Below are 17230 nucleotides of genomic sequence, written 5' to 3'. Positions count from 1 at the left end.
CCTAGGTTGCATGTGCAACTCTTGAGGAATCAATGCCATTGCATGATCCATATAAGATTCAACTTTCTTGGTCTTCAAACAATCATATACCAATGGATCCTTGCGGTGGTAGAGCTTCAATTCTTCTTGTTGTGCATAAAGAAGAGCCTGCATATGAGTAAGTTCAGTCCTTAAGGCTATGGACTCATCTTCCTGCATTTTCTCTTTGCCACGAGACAACTATAGTCTGTCCCACATGTTCCTGTTTCCTAATGTGCACCACATGAGTTTACTCATCCTGTATAGCATTGGAAGCATGCATTTCATTGTCCCCGTCTCTTGTGTAAGCATCTCCAACATTCTCTGTATGGCTGTCCATAGTTCTAAGTGTAGGGATAGCTAGTGTTCACGGTGATCGTCTTTCACGATAGAAGTGAAAGAGAACCGTATGCTGTGTTACCAATGTAACTTGGTTAAACACAATGCTAATCAATACACTTAAATACACCAAGATTTAATGGACAACATGCTCAATACAAGAAGTAATTTGCTGAATTAACAAGAGACGCACAATGAGCCGGAACGGCTTGTCCCTCCCTCAAATAAAGTATACTGATCTTGGGAGAAGCAAGTACATAGTGTCATGGGCATTTCTGACCAGATTTCCATACCAATGCATATGAATACAGTGTTGCAAACAATGTGTTGTCGGTGTAGACTTGTAGCTCACACTACCCTCTCAATTGTCCATGTTCCCTACCATATGTTCTCTATTGTTTCACCAACACATGGTAGCAACAATCTGCAAGAGAACACTACACAGGGTATGTAATCATAGAGTTGAGTTCCTCCCTTCTGCCACTTGCATCCATATTTAAGCATCAAAGCTTACCAATTGCAAGCAAAGTCGATGACAACGGAAGTCTTCGCGATGGAAGTGTTTGGAGTGTTAAAATCTTCAATTTATCGCGATCCTTTGTGACAAAAGTCTTCAAGAGGATGAAGGGAACCTTGGGAAAGCTTCCCCTATGGTTCAACTTGAGAAAGGAGGATTGAAATTAGGGTTTTCGGCAAAAGACTAGAAATTACAGCAAAGATAAGAGCTGTTTTCTTGAATTTCAGTCATTGGGAGTCTGTGGGAGAGTGAATACCACTTGGAAACACTCTTGGAAGCTTGGAAAACACACTAGCAAGAGGAGAAAGTGCAGAAAATACAGCCAAAGAGGCCTCATGAGCCCCGCCTACTTCTAGAGAGAAAGGGAAGAGAGATACGGTGAGTTGTCCACTCTAGGTGTCAAGTATAGAGGACAAGTGCCTTGTGGTGCAAGCTAGAACGGACACATGGCTGGTTACTCCCTTTGTACAAAGGGAATAAGGTATGGGCAGTGGGCATTGGGTTTTGTCCACCTCGGGACATTGGTGTGTGCAAACACAGGGCTGGTCATAACTTATAAGTGAGTTTTGGTTGCCTAAAACTTAATGAAGTGTGTACACACACTTATTATAAATTAGTGCTAATTCCTAAGACTAGGTTTATGACCAATACTTACCACCTATCACATGCCACATAACCATGTTAGCATACAGTTACACGCATGGTTCACGAACGGGCGTCCTCTTACCCGTTAATACACATTGGTAAGGAAAGCATAAAAATAGCATGCAATTTCAATTGCAAGAAAGCACATAAAGATGCTATATAATGCAGCATTGGTATGAACAATCCCCGTTCATGAAACTATACCAAAATAGACGTGCTCCAGGCAAGTACACAAGGTACGAAACCCAATGGAACACCAATCCTACAAGCATTTTCAGGCATGTACACACAGGCACAAGTCCCAACGGAAAGCCAAGTCCACAGAATCACATGAGTGGCATCAATCCCCGGCATATGCAACTGCCATGGACATTAGTCCAATGTACATACATAATGAGAAAACACAAGTGGACCAATTGGGTGGCCAAATGGTGACAGATTATGCCACATAGGGATCAAGATAGAAGTGCACTATACTTGTCACTGTCCAATGTACTATGAGATCTGTGGGAGGTACCACTATCTCTTCTGTGAGGGTTTCGGTCCATTATCCAGGATCATGGACTTCTTGGACCAGCGCTGCCTGATACTGGAGCTTCGTAGACATAGAGAGACACCCTGAAACCGGCCTCTAATAAAGAACCAGAGTGCGGTAAGAGCTAACACCCGTCCACTTGTAGTCTAGATGAAAAACCAAACACAGATTGGAGCTAGAGTGCCCAAATCTGAATACACAACGACACCTGTTGGCCCCAAAGCTTGGCGCCCCTTGCGGTATTTCTTTATTCCATTAAAATATTATGTATGGCTGAGAACAACACAAAAACCAGCCAAGAGTTTACACCTGTAGTCCAATCTGACTGCCCACAAATCCTTCTCAGCACAGAGGATCTATGCACACAGATCTGTGTCCTCAAGCAACACACTGTGCCTCCCTCTGATCAGCCAAGTTCACAAAGCAGGCCAGCCATGGGCATACATCTGGCATAACTCATAAGCATGATACATATTCTCAGCTCAACATACATATGCTGTTCAATCCCTGTCTTAATCTCTTGTCAATCTGCCATACTCCTCCTCTCACAAGGAGCCAGATAACACATACCTGTAGCAGACATCAAGCAATAGAAAGAGAGATGGATGAACAGAGTCAAGGCTTACCAAGTTCAGCTCGTGAAACAACTCTGAAGGAAGCAATAGCACCAATCTGTGCCTGCAGGCACTTGAACCCACAATCCTGCTTCACACATGTGCTTGCACTTGCCTGTATCTTCCTCCTGATGCTCACTCCTATGCTGTACTTGAAAGTACAGATCTGAAAATCAGCACTGTACTTGATTGTACGTGCCTGTACTTGCTTGTACTTGCCTGTACTTGACGGTACGGGCTGTTTCTACAGAGAATTCAGAAGTAGCCGCCTGCTGATTTGCTGCTGGTTGCCTGCGCCGACTGCTACAGTACTGTCCAGCTCTTGTACTTACCCCAAAACTGGCCGTACAGTGTACCTGCAGAAGGTACAGGACTGTACTTGCAGTCGTACAACCTGTTCAGCCTGTGTTCAGCAGCTGCAGCCGCATGTTGCAGCCTGTATCTGTCCACAGCTCAACGCCGCCTCTGTCCACAGCAGTACTTGCTGTCGTACGGACCTGTACGGCCTGCTCCAGCACACAGCTCCCAGAAAACAGCCACAAAAAAACAGTCTTCTGCAGGCGCCTTCCTCCTTCTGTGCTTTTCCACGCATGTACACAAGCGCATGAAGGAAAAAACCTCTCCTTTTGCTACACGACTCCCCAAAAAGGGAGGAGAGAGAGTGAAGAAAGAGAAAACCTCCTTCCCAAGTTAATCCCTAGGGCCCCAACTTAATAAGTTCCCTAGGGCCACTAAGGCCTAGGGGCAACTTTTATAAACATTAAAAGTTAATGTTTTAATGTTCCCCCTTCACACCTAGGGTTGTCCACACATCTTTAAACACTGTCCGGGCACCCCCCATGTGAATCATAAAATATTCTGACCCTGCAACCACCATGCCCACACTTGTCCTGCTCCATTTTCACAGGGCCATGACATACCCCCCTCTTGAAAGATGGCAAGCGTCCTCGATTGCATTCTGGTGATGCATCAAAATATCCAAAGTGAAATATACAATATGGCAAGATCAGCGTCCCAATCTCTCGGAGCCATACACATGTATCAACATTCACTGCAAACCAATGGCATAATAATAGTCCAAGTTGTATACCACTGTGAACTATACATATCCACAAAAATCTCCATGTGACTAGTACACATATATCATAGAAGTCCCATAAACAGATATACTGTCAGCCTCAGTACCTTCGGGTGAGATAAAAACTGCACCAAGCAACCTCTAGATGTCATCTGAGCCTGTCTGTATCAAGGGAGTGGAGGTGCTACCCCCCTCTTGAGCATCAGGTAATGCTCTAGACCCATGCTCTGCTGAACCTGAATGAGCCACAATAAGAGTCGGCTCTAACTCAAAGGCATCGAGATAAAGCTGCAAAACCTGAGGTGAATCTGTTAAGTCACCTTCCTCCATCCACTTCGCATCCATCGGTGAATAGTTCTTGAACTTCACAAGATAGCGACGGGAAACTTTACCTCGTACCTTCCTTTCTTTATGTGCCAGTATCTGCTCTGGAATCAGAACCTCCTCAAGTTCCTCAACTTCCGGCTGAGCCTCATCTGATACATCCTCAGGCACATCCCCACGGAAAGGTCTAAGAAGACTCACGTGAAAAGCATTGTGAATCCTCCAGTGATCTGGTAACTTCAAACGATAGGTTACCTCACCAATCTTTTCCAAAATCTGAAAAGGCCCATAATATCGCATACTCAACTTAGGGAATAAGCGCTCTTTACCCTTCATCTTCTTGGGTCTAGCCTTTTCAAAACGCAAAAGAACCCAATCACCCAATGCAAACTGTAAATCACGTCTGTGACGGTCTCCGGCTTTCTTTTGCTTCTGCTGAGTTTTCTGGAGGGCCAACTTAACTCTCCGATAAGCTTCATCTAAACTCTCCACATACTGATCAGCCTCAAAGATCTTATCCTTTGTATGCAAAATGGGTGGTATCTTCTTCCCTCCTTCTACAATCTCAAAAGGCGCCTTGCCTGTCGAGCTATGTACAGTGTTGTTATATGCAAACTCCACTAGAGGAAGATACTTTTCCCATTGTTGCTTATGCTCTGACACATAACATTTGAGAAGATCCAACACTGTCGAGTTAGCCTCTTCTGACTGACCATCTGTCTGTGGATGAAATGACGATGAAAACTTGAGAGTTGTACCCATGTTGTCGAACAACCCTCTCCAAAACAAACTCGTCATCCGTGGATCACGGTCACTAATGATAGACGTAGGCAAGCCATGATACTTGAAGATGTTCGCCATGAACAACTTCACCATATGATCCACTTTAATTGTCTTCCTCACGGGAATGAAATGAGCCTGCTTACTGAACCTGCATATGATAGTCCAGATGCCATCATTTCCCGTTTGTGTCCGTGGAAGATCAAATACAAAATCCATGGCAATGCTCTCCCAAGGTCTATCCGGAATAGGTAAAGGCTGTAATAACCCTGGTGTCTTCTGACGGTCAAACTTTACCTTCTGACATACGATGCATTGCCTCACAAAGACATCAACGTCTCTTCTCAAGGTTGGCCAATAAAAGAAAGTCTCCACTGCTTTGACCGTGGCGTCAATACCTCTATGACCTGCATACGGTGGAGCATGACTTTCATTCATAACCTTGAGTCGCAATGGCCTGGTAACACACAGTCTGCCATGCATCAATAAAAACCCATCTCTGAGAGTGTAATGCTCATGCCGCTGACCCTCAGACATCTGATCATACAACCTTTCAAAATCCTCGTCATGGGCATACTGCTCTTTCATTTCATCAAGCTCATGATGATAAGCAAGTGAAACAGCAGAAACCTGTGGCTTGCGTGACAAAGCATCTGCCACTACATTCTTTTTGCCTTCCACATGCACAATCTGGAAGTGAAACATTGACAAAAAGTTTGCCCAACGCATATGCTTCTCTGAAAGCTTAGTCTGCGTGAGGAAATATCGCAAAGTCTGATGATCTGTCTGCACAGTGAAATCAGCCCCAAGCAAGTAGTGTTTCCAAGTAGAAAGAGCGTGAATTACAGCCAACATCTCTTTCTCATACACCTGCAAATGCTTCTCGGCATCTTGCAAAACTCTACTCTCATAGGCTATCACATGTCCCTCTTGCATGAGAACTGCACCAATGCTGCTTCCACATGCATCACACTGGACAACAAAAGCCTTTCGGAGGTCCGGTAACACCAATACTGGGTCCGAAGTAAGCTTTTCTTTGAGCTTTTTGAATGCTGTAATTTCCCGATCAGCCCATCGAAACGGAGTTGCTTTCTTCGTCAAAGCATGAAGAGGCGAAGCAATTTCAGCAAAGTGCCGTATGTAACGCCTGTAATAGGAACACAATCCTAGAAAACTGCGTACATCATGCACGGTCCTCAAAGCTGGCCAATTAAGTATTGCTTCCACCTTTGCTGGATCCATACGGACTCCATGACCAGACACAATATGCCCCAAGAAATGTATGTCCTGCAAAAAGAACTCACTCTTCTTGCCATTAACCACCAATCTATGGTTTCTGAGTTCTGCAAACACAATGGCCAAATGCCTTCTATGCTCTTCCTCAGTTCGTGAATGCACAATCATATCATCAAAGAATGTGCCCACAAACTCTCTATGAGGCCTGAAAATCCTGTCCATCATTCTGTTAAATGTGGCAGGCGCATTCGTCAAACCAAAGGGCATAACCAAGAACTCATACAACCCAAATGTGGTTCGGAATGCTGTCTTTTGCACATCCTCGGGTCTAATGCGTATCTGATGATACCCGCTTTTCAAGTCAATACGACTAAAAACTGTGGAGCCCTGTAAGCGGTCCAAGATGTCATCGATCCTCGGTATGGGGAATCGATTCTTGATGGTATTCTTGTTCAGCGCCCTGTAATCAATACACATGCGCCAAGAACCATCCTTCTTCTGCACTAAGAGCACAGGTGAGCAAAAGGGTGATGAGCTAGGCTGTATCAACCCCTTATTCAATAGCTCCTGCACCTGACTCATAATCTCTTCTTGTTGGGCTGCACTAACACGATACGGCGGTCTATTCGGTGGAGTGCTACCAGGAATCAGATCTATGGCATGATCTTCTGGCCTCTCAGGAGGTAATTCTCCTGGCAATGACTCGGAAAAACAGTCTTGAAACCCACTTAAGAAATCAGCCCTGTCCTTATCTAACATCGACAAATTAGACTTAGACTCATCATCCTGTGCATCCTTTACATAAATCAAGTACGCGGAAAGATGCTTTTTCATTGCTGATGAAATCGCCGAAGCGGATACAATAGGAACAGATTCCCCTTTGAGTTTTACATCCAATACATGCTCTTTCCCTCTATGAGTCAGAGTAATTTTCCTATTGTAAGTATCCACCACCGCATGTACCCTGTGGCACCATGGCATCCCCAACAAAACATCACAGCCATCCAAAGGCATGATGAAAAATTCCTCACTGTCCACATAACCCTGCAAATGAAGCCGAAGCTTCCCAATGATAGGAGTAACGGGTTCTGCATACCCTGGACAAGCCATATTTGCCTCATGTAACGGCCCCATCTCCTCTGCGCGAATCCCCAATCGGCCAGCCAAATCTGGTGAAATGAAGTTGGCTCTAGCACCTGTGTCAAAGAAGATCAAAGCATTCTGATCTCTCACTTTGCCCCATGCCCTGCACAACTCTGTAGCTTCACCACCTAGCTGCTCACCCACAAGATCAGGAACTAAGCCTGCAGAAGGCTTTGGTTTCTTTGGCTTAGGCTCTCCTTTATTGTCAGGGTCCTTCTTGGACGTTCTCTTGGGACAATTGAATGACATATGCCCCTCTTCAGTACAGTAAAAACACTTTTGAGCATCTCTCAAAGCCTGTCTTTCCTCAGAAGTCCTCTTGGGCATTGGCAACTTCTTATACTTTGTCTCTGTAGACCCTTTAGCATCACGAGAAGCATGCCCAAATTTTTCAGCTTTCTTGCCCAATTTCTTACTGCCTTTAAACCCAGATGAACCACCTGTGAGTAACGCATTGGCTGTCATAGCATTTTCAATCATCTGTGACATGTTCGTTACTCTTGTCTTTATACAATAATCTCGTACCTCCTTGGGCAGCCCACAACAATATTTCTCAACCTGCTCAGATAATGGCACGGCACGATAAGAAGTCACTGGGAGTAGAGCTTCCCAAAACTTCTTGTTATAATCCTCCAAACTATCACACTTTGAAGCATCCAGCTTGTGCCATGCTGTCATAACATCCACCTCGAATGTAGATGTGAGCCATACGGAAGAGAAAACCTGTTTGAATTGGACCCATGTAGTGGGTGCTATGCCCTGCAAAAGAAGAGTAGACCACCACTGCAAAGCATTGCCCTTGAGAAAAGTGGCAGCTTTCCTCACCTTCGAGGACTCTGTGTAATTCCCACCAGAAAAAGCAGCATCAAACTGCTGTAAAAAGGTAAGTGCCTTCAATTTATCCTTGGCCCCACTGAAAGTGTCAAACTTCACTGCAGCTCCCCCTTCCTTGTAATCCTTCGCCTTTCCCATAGGCGTTAGATTATCATATGGAAGTGGTTTTGTGAGATTGCTGCCCCCAACATTCATACCCATCATTGGGTCAACATTTCCCATTCCAACACCAGGCATACCATACATCCCAGCCATGTTTCCATACATTCCATGCTGCATACCTGGCTGCATGCCACCAAACATATTGCCTTGCATCCCAGGTTGCATGCTTCCAAACACATTTCCTTGCATACCGGACTGCATACCACCATACATATTCCCTTGCATGCCAGGCTGAAAATTGGCTCCAAAAGGCCCATACATACCCATGCCTCCCTGAGGATAACCCCCAGTCATGGATTGAAACACTGAGCCACCACCAAAGTACCCTGGATGCATGTTCTGCTGAGGAATAGGTGGCTGTCCATAGAAGGAACTCTGTGGGTTAGCACCAAAAGCATGCTGCATGTTCGGAAACTGTGCAGGAGATGGATCCTGTGGAGTGGTACCACTATGACCATGAGAAAGATTCTTCAAACGAACCTTCTTCTTTTTTTTCTGGGGCTCTGTGCGGGGCTCTGTGCGAGATCTCATAAATTCAGCAAATCTCTCGCTCTGAGTGAGCTGCATAAAAGTATCCATAACACCAGCCAAGCGATCTTTGAACCGAGCATCATCATCCTCTTTACCATGCACATCTTCTGGCTGTGTTACATCCTCATAAGGCTCATCATCTGCAGCCTGTTCTCCTGCAAAAATATCCTCAGATACATCTCTTTCAGGAGAAGACTCTTGCTCTTCTTCTTCATGATAGAAGTACTCTTCCTCTGTATCAGACATGATTGCTGAATTTTCAGCGATGGCTTTCTCCAAAACAACCACGAGCTCACCCCCTTCAGAAAGTTGATGATTGTTCCCGGCAACGGAACCTTGAAACCGGCCTCTGATAAAGAACCAGAGTGCGGTAAGAGCTAACACCCGTCCACTTGTAGTCTAGATGAAAAACCAAACACAGATTGGAGCTAGAGTGCCCAAATCTGAATACACAACGACACCTGTTGGCCCCAAAGCTTGGCGCCCCTTGCGGTATTTCTTTATTCCATTAAAATATTATGTATGGCTGAGAACAACACAAAAACCAGCCAAGAGTTTACACCTGTAGTCCAATCTGACTGCCCACAAATCCTTCTCAGCACAGAGGATCTATGCACACAGATCTGTGTCCTCAAGCAACACACTGTGCCTCCCTCTGATCAGCCAAGTTCACAAAGCAGGCCAGCCATGGGCATACATCTGGCATAACTCATAAGCATGATACATATTCTCAGCTCAACATACATATGCTGTTCAATCCCTGTCTTAATCTCTTGTCAATCTGCCATACACCTCCTCTCACAAGGAGCCAGATAACACATACCTGTAGCAGACATCAAGCAATAGAAAGAGAGATGGATGAACAGAGTCAAGGCTTACCAAGTTCAGCTCGTGAAACAACTTTGAAGGAAGCAACAGCACCAATCTGTGCCTGCAGGCACTTGAACCCACAATCCTGCTTCACACATGTGCTTGCACTTGCCTGTATCTTCCTCCTGATGCTCACTCCTATGCTGTACTTGAAAGTACAGATCTGAAAATCAGCACTGTACTTGATTGTACCTGCCTGTACTTGCTTGTACTTGCCTGTACTTGACGGTACGGGCTGTTTCTACAGAGAATTCAGAAGTAGCCGCCTGCTGATTTGCTGCTGGTTGCCTGCGCCGACTGCTACAGTACTGTCCAGCTCTTGTACTTACCCCAAAACTGGCCGTACAGTGTACCTGCAGAAGGTACAGGACTGTACTTGCAGTCGTACAACCTGTTCAGCCTGTGTTCAGCAGCTGCAGCCGCCTGTTGCAGCCTGTATCTGTCCACAGCTCAACGCCGCCTCTGTCCACAGCAGTACTTGCTGTCGTACGGACCTGTACGGCCTGCTCCAGCACACAGCTCCCAGAAAACAGCCACAAAAAAACAGTCTTCTGCAGGCGCCTTCCTCCTTCTGTGCTTTTCCACGCATGTACACAAGCGCATGAAGGAAAAAACCTCTCCTTTTGCTACACGACTCCCCAAAAAGGGAGGAGAGAGAGTGAAGAAAGAGAAAACCTCCTTCCCAAGTTAATCCCTAGGGCCCCAACTTAATAAGTTCCCTAGGGCCACTAAGGCCTAGGGGCAACTTTTATAAACATTAAAAGTTAATGTTTTAATGTTCCCCCTTCACACCTAGGGTTGTCCACACATCTTTAAACACTGTCCGGGCACCCCCCATGTGAATCATAAAATATTCTGACCCTGCAACCACCATGCCCACACTTGTCCTGCTCCATTTTCACAGGGCCATGACACACCCCTAAGAGAGTGTCAGCCACCATAGCTTCCACCCTTCTTTCCTCGCTACCCAACCATCACCAGCTTCTTCCGGGCCCAAGGAGAGGATACCGGCATAGTGGACCCCACATGATACCTCAGCTCCGCCTCGTCCTTGAGGAGTCACTTCAGAACAAGGTTGCGCACTCTGACATACCCGGCGTCCCCAGCCCACAGGACGCCAATCACGATCCTCCCATCCACCCTCCATCCACAGCAACAACATACATCAGCCCTCAAATTAACCTCCCTTCACTATAAAGAGGGTTTACATAGAAGATGGAGCCTTTTATAGATTAAGGTGATAGAAACATATAAAAAGAAAAACACAAAATATAGATATTTTGGGGGACATCTCGGGGGAGAGAACCCTGGACACTCACACAAATAAAAAATGATCAGCGGGAGAAATCCTTTAGTACATGTAGCCTGGACAGGAAGTCGGGCGCGTGACTGGCGAGGTAAGAACTCCTTTGGTGGAGCCAAGTAGTGTCGATGCCAAATCTTGGCGCTGTCAGGGTGGTCCAGAGTGGTATTGCCACTGCTAGTACCTATGGGGGTGATCCTATTGATGTGGAAGGCATCAATTTTGCCATAACATGTCGATTTTTGGTAAAGTCCCAAAAAAGTAAACATGCTGGACTCTTCAATTTTTGACATTTAGGTCAATTTTGGCAAAATCCCCAACATCAAGGCTGTTGCAGGTTTCAATTTCACTCAATTTGGCTGGTAAAAGCCAATTTGAGAAAAGCCCAAATTCGGTAGTGTGCAAAAGCTTCGATTTCTGATGTAGATGGGAAATTTTCAGCCCAAATTTATTCTGATGTTGCAGCTTCAATTTGATGCAGAAATTGAAAATGTAGAAAGAGCCTCAAAATTTTACGAGATGCAGCTACGGTGAAGATGATGTTGATGCTTGATGGGGACTTGATGTTTGCAGGGGATGGAATTGAGGTGCTGCACATGAGTTAAAGAGGGTAGATTTCTGATGATGTGAATAATAGGCGTGGATGAGCAGCTGCTGGCGGCGAGTGCAGCTGGTCGATAGGGAACATGTGACGACAGTAGGGCGAAGCGTAGACGAGCAGCTACTGATGGCTGCAGGTGGTCAGCAATTGATGGTGGGCAGATGATGCAGGCGGCCAGGCGACTGTAGAAACCCTAAGCGGCTAACCCTATCTCTGATGCCAAGTTGACATTTTTAGGGTTAGGGTTACAGGTTCACAAGGAGGATGAAAGCACTCATGGTGTGCATGTGCAGAGAGAGAGAGAGAGAGAGAGAGAGAGAGAGAGAGAGAGGCAGAGAAGAGAAAGAACAAAGCTCTAGAGAGAGACTATGTTGCATGACTCAATGAGATACTTAATCGATTTAGGCTTCACCAAGTACAATGCTTTTATAGCCTAAGGGTTATGCCAACCCCAAAGACTTATCTTTAATGCACACTTATCCACCTATAAGAGGTGGTTCACACACACACATACATAGTAACACTCGTAGGGAGTGTACACACACATGGACACATAGACTCACAAGCTGGGTTTACATACATGCAAGGTGGACACATGAGACTTCGAATCCCAACAAGATCAGCTTGGTCTATGTGTCTACACATGAGAACATGGTGGATTTGTTCATGAAGGCTCTTCCTCGTGAAGAGTTCAAAGCTTTTCACAAAGCTTTGGGCTTGTTGCATTTTGGGGATTGATCAACCATATCCCTGGACATGTTCACATCATCACTCCATTGGGATCATTGGAGTTGACTTGAGTATGGTTGAGCAGCAGCCCATTGACAAAAGAGGAGGAAGAGAAGACCATCTTTACCTCTCAGCATGTAGTCTTTTCAGTAGCATTAGTACATTGTGTTGACAGTATCCTTTGCCCTTAATAATGAGAGGAGCCTTGTTGGAGTTGTTGTCAAAGTAGTTACTATATGCAGTGCTCTGCTTTGCATGTAATCATTATGCCGGTGAGCTTATGGTTCTCTTTTATTGTTTTTTTGTAGGCAATCTTTGGTTGGAGAGGTGCAGAGTTTAGTCACATGCAAAAGGCTTTGGAGAAGGACTTCCCTTCCATATCCACTTTCCAGGTTTGCAATACAATGACTAAAGGTATATATGCTTGTAGAGGAGATAAGTCACCATTCAGCATGAAGGACGATATCTTACTTTTTTGCAGCTGAGGGAAAACTACAGGTCTTCGTCATGCATTGTGAAAGCTGCTTCAGTAATCCTCAAGTACAGTCATTATGACCGTCGGATTGGGTCATTGCAAGCCCTAAGCCTTGTTCCAGTAAAGGTTGCTTTTTTCAATTCCTCTTCGTAGTGTGGTTCTGTGCATTGCAAAGGTGTATGGTGCCAACACCATAAGCAACAACCCTGCCTTCTGACAGCCTGTGATTGTTTATAGGGGTACAAGGCGGTGCCTATTGGTGTAGGGGAATTTGAAAATCCGATTCTAGAAGCCAACTTTATTGTCTCAGAGATGCAAAAGCTTGTAAGACAAGGAGAGGCTTTTTGGGGAAGCTTTGCTCTGTTATACCGCACTCGAGTCCAGGTATATTAGCAAGAAGATGCTGTCTAAAGAGGGACTCTTACCTGCCGTGTTGTAAAGCCATGGCTTTTTCTTGCAGTCATTTCAGCTGGAGGCTTCGCTTGTCAAGTCTCAGATTCCTTACCAGATCCTTGGATCTACACCATTTTATTCTAACAAGGTGGGTTTGAGATCACAAAGACCATAAACATCATTCTGGCTTTTGTCATGATCTAACAGCTGAGAATCGCATCATAACAGGAGGTGAAAACCTTAATTGCATATTTGCAATTAATTGCAAATCCTGAGAATGAGATTGCACTTGAATATTGCCTAAACACACCTCCACGTGGTAAGGGTTTTCTAACCCTGATTATCAGAACCATTCTCTGTTAGCAGGAATACATGATATTGGTTTTTAATGGATAGGAATTGGGGACAGAAGCGTGGACCTAGTAAAACATTGGGCTAATCTCAACAACCTCTCATTTCCTAGGGCTTTGGAGGTAAGCACTGCGAATCTCTTGCTGCTTGCATGGCTTAAGCTGTTGCAGTCATGGCATGTAAAAGAAGTCTGTGTAGTCTGCTTTCTTTCCTTTCCTGACCAGGCAAGCTTTTTGAATGTGGGGGGGCAATCAGACTTTCCACTCTAAATATCTGACTAAAGAAAAAGCCAAGAGCTTTAGTGCTTGCCCATGCACGTGCATGCTTGCATGCTTTGTGTGTGCATACACTAAGCTTACTGTTTTGCTTGTAATGTCTGATGTTTTGCTGCAGAGAATCTATACCGAGTCTGTGACACATAAGGAATTGGGATTAAGGCTAAATGCAAGGCAAGCTGTTCGTAATGCATCTGTGGACACTCTCTTGTTGTTGTTGATGATTTAATCTGTTCATCACTGGTGTTGCAGAAATGGTATATTCAAATTTATGGAAGTGATCCATCACCTGCGAGAAATGAGTCTCGAGTCATCGGTCATCAAGCTATTGAGAATACTCATTGAGAAGTAAGTTTCTACTTTGTAAACTGCTGGGCTGAAGTGATGCCTATCCCATGTGAGCAGCCTATACCCCAAATACTCAGTATGTTTCCTCTAGCAGTGAACCTCAATCTCCTCTCTGAGTAGTTGTATGTGAAAGATGGGCTTGTGCCTAGCTCTTGAAGCTCTAGTAAACCTTGCTTCTAGTTGATGTGCAGAGGCGGAAAGCTGGGGCCCATTTGGATTGCCACTTCCTAAATTTTTGATCCCCATTTACCTGTTTCTTGTGGCATGACTTAATTGGTAACTTTTCATAAGAAGGCTCGAGTGGCAGGTCCTCTTTGAATCTCAAAGTCATCTCTATGTCAATCAAGATGAGTCAAAGACTGAACTCATGGCTCCTTGTCCACTCAAATGGGTTTTGTGAGCAAATGTTAAAGTAAAGTCACCTACTTCTCAAAGTCTTCCTACTAAGTGCTTGTAATGGTAAACATTTCTAATCACCATAGTCAACTCCATTTGGCTGGTGGGTGGTTGGTTCTTGCCAAGTTATCTCAGGTTTTGTAGAGGTTGCTTCAGATTCTAGAGATGCGTACTTCCCTGGCTGGTTGAAGTCTCTATCTCTTCGGCTCCATGGCGATAGATGCCTATGCTGTCTATTATTGCCAACTCATGTATCCAATGATTATATGCTCATCTATATCCAAGTCCTGTTCCTTTCCACATGACTTTGTTGTGAAGCCCTTCCCTGTGTGTCATATATCAGGTCAATGGGCTTGGTTTGTACTATGGGGCTGATAGCCTTGGCTAAGTGATCTGCCTTAGTGAAGCGCATGGCGTACCATAGCATATGTCTAATTCAAGAGAGTTTTTCAAAGAGATCCTAACGTTTGTGTGCACCCAATATGATTCAGATTACAATTTGAAACCTACATTAAGGCTCTTTCACACAATGAAGCTTTGTTCAAGCAGTGCATGGAACGAATTCAACAGTTACTGGTGATTTGACTTCTCTAAACTTTGTCCCTTTGAAAGTATGGAAGAAGATATGTGTTTCTTATACTCGGGTACTGTGGTTCATTATAGGCTAATGCAGACATTGCTGCAAGTCTCTATGGTGTCGGGGACAAGGCTTTATTGTGTTTTCTTGAAGATGTAGCCTTGTTGGCGAATCATGAAGAAAAACTCGACACACATTCGGTGACAGGCAAGGTTTGTTTGTGGCAACCTTTAATTTTGGTATCAGGCTGCATGCACCCCCAGGGTCTTCGTGAAGCTTGCATGAACACTGTGACCATCTGATAATGCAGAAGGATGATAAGTAGGGTAACTACATGTTGTCTTCAAGATGATGCAGTTGACTCTCAGATGCTTTTGAATGTCCTTGCCAGAATGAAGTTAAGCTTTTAACCTTGCACTCTTCCAAAGGTTTGGAATTCGATTGTGTGTTCTTGGTTGGAGCAAGTGACAGTCTGATACCTTTGGAGGATTGTGATCTCAACGAAGAACGTCGACTCTTTTACGTTGGAGTAACGCGTGCACGAAAGAGGCTGTGAGTTGTATACCGTTTTTACAGTTCAAAAATCTTGTGTCTGTAGATTCCTTAGAAATATTTGTCTGAGGAGGCTCTGATTGACACAGCATTGGCATGTTGTTTGGTAGGTATTTGACCCATAGCTTGAAGCCGCCTCCATGGCAAAACTCAAAAACTGAGAAGATCTCAAGGTTTGTTAAGGAACTTCTCCAGGTGCTACCTGAGCAGTACTACCACTTGTACTCCAGGACTTACTGAAAGCCGCCTCCTTCAAGGTTTCCTGATCACGGGAGCATTTTTGAGTAGTATTCCGAGAACTAGAAGCACAAGGAGCACATGGATCAAGAATGGATATGAGCGCATCCAATCTCGGCATGTCATACGATTGCAGCTGTAGCCCAAGTGACTGCGAATTGGGCCTGCTTAACAGGTCCCATGACACCCAAGTTTCTACTGTGGAGAGATATGTCATCATATGTATGCATGTGTGTCAACATGCACTCAGCTATTGTGCAAGAACTTGGATGATCATTATGTGGAACTTAGCCTATCAGTAACAATGGCATTAACAAAAAAAGAAGGTAAATCTAGCTTGGATCACCATGCAAGGTTAGTTTTATAGGGACATGGTGCCCTAGAGACTTAAGCATCCATAAAATTGAAGGCAGATGCATACTTATGGTAGTGTTACGTATGAACAGGAGCATAACCAAGGGCGCTTTTTCCCATGTTGGTTTTCCCCTTGGATATCTAGTGTGAAAGGACGCTTTGTCATACCCTTTGTACTTGTATGTTATATTGGATGTTAAAAGTGTGTCAGGGTTGATTGGCACAGCTTTGCAGTAAACCCTAACCCTAATAGTTGACCCATTTGTGTTTGAGCCCCAACATTTGGTTTCAGAGCTGTCTTGACTCACTTCATCTGAATGCAACTCCAGGCTCCCGTCTTTCAATGCTCATGTTTGCCATTTCGTGTGCTCGTGGCCAGCTTCTCCTTATTGTGTGCCCAGGTGCCCTGCCTCCTGTTTGCGCCACCATCTGCGGGTGGCACTAGTGCTGCAGCTCCACCGTTGCCCATCTCGATCTGTGGCTCCTCCCCTACTGGGTGGAGCTTGGCTCAGCCTGACCAGCTATGCTGAGGGGGGGGGGGGGGGGGGGGGGGGGGGGGGGAGGGGTGGGGTGTGTGGGTTGGGGATTGGGCTGAGCCGTCCTCTCTTGGGGCTAACTTGACACCTGCCCATTTTTAGCGTGCTGGAAAGTTTTTTCCCTTTTTGCCGGTCCCTTTCACGCACCTGACCCCACCTCGGCGCACCCTTGTCGCCCGTATTTTTCTTGTGACCTCTTCGGCATCTTATTTTTTAATCCTGACTACATCAACTGCCGAGCCCAATTGTGGACTAGCATAGAGAAAGGAGCTCCAAGTCAACTCACAGGTTTGCATCAACTGGCCTTTTGAATCTCTGTGAGTGCACATTTGGGCTTTTTTAGCTTGCAGGTTTTGGTATGCAGTACATGCATTTTGGGAGTCACAAAATTAGGGACTCATGCAATACAATACAAATTGGGGCCAAAATTGTATGCAAAATTTGAGGTTGTTTTGTTTGGAGAATGCATTGGGGTAA

At 45.0% G+C, this 17230-nt stretch overlaps 1 protein-coding gene across 1 annotated transcript in view; it reads left to right on the top strand.

Annotated features, from left to right (window-relative positions):
• The window catches only part of LOC147605183 (uncharacterized), a 72880-nt gene extending 56369 nt beyond the window's left edge, over window positions 1–16511 (top strand). Inside the window, exons 8-19 of the mRNA XM_086794271.1 lie at window positions 12568–12651; window positions 12741–12860; window positions 12972–13118; window positions 13195–13275; window positions 13356–13446; window positions 13524–13600; window positions 13872–13927; window positions 14006–14101; window positions 14989–15073; window positions 15161–15286; window positions 15466–15626; window positions 15737–16511. Of these exons, the coding sequence (XP_086650397.1) occupies window positions 12568–12651; window positions 12741–12860; window positions 12972–13118; window positions 13195–13275; window positions 13356–13446; window positions 13524–13600; window positions 13872–13927; window positions 14006–14101; window positions 14989–15073; window positions 15161–15286; window positions 15466–15626; window positions 15737–15866 (1254 nt within the window). The 3' untranslated portion in view covers window positions 15867–16511. The remainder of the gene's footprint in view (window positions 1–12567; window positions 12652–12740; window positions 12861–12971; window positions 13119–13194; window positions 13276–13355; window positions 13447–13523; window positions 13601–13871; window positions 13928–14005; window positions 14102–14988; window positions 15074–15160; window positions 15287–15465; window positions 15627–15736) is intronic.
• Window positions 16512–17230: the final 719 nt, after the last annotated feature.

The sequence above is a fragment of the Cibotium barometz genome, chromosome 60 (assembly GCF_041138505.1).
Source record: "Cibotium barometz isolate CiBa-2024 chromosome 60, ASM4113850v1, whole genome shotgun sequence".
NCBI classification, from domain to species: Eukaryota; Viridiplantae; Streptophyta; class Polypodiopsida; order Cyatheales; family Cibotiaceae; genus Cibotium; species Cibotium barometz.
The sequence above is the reverse complement of the archived record's forward strand: the minus strand, read 5'-3'. Positions and strand labels throughout refer to the sequence as shown.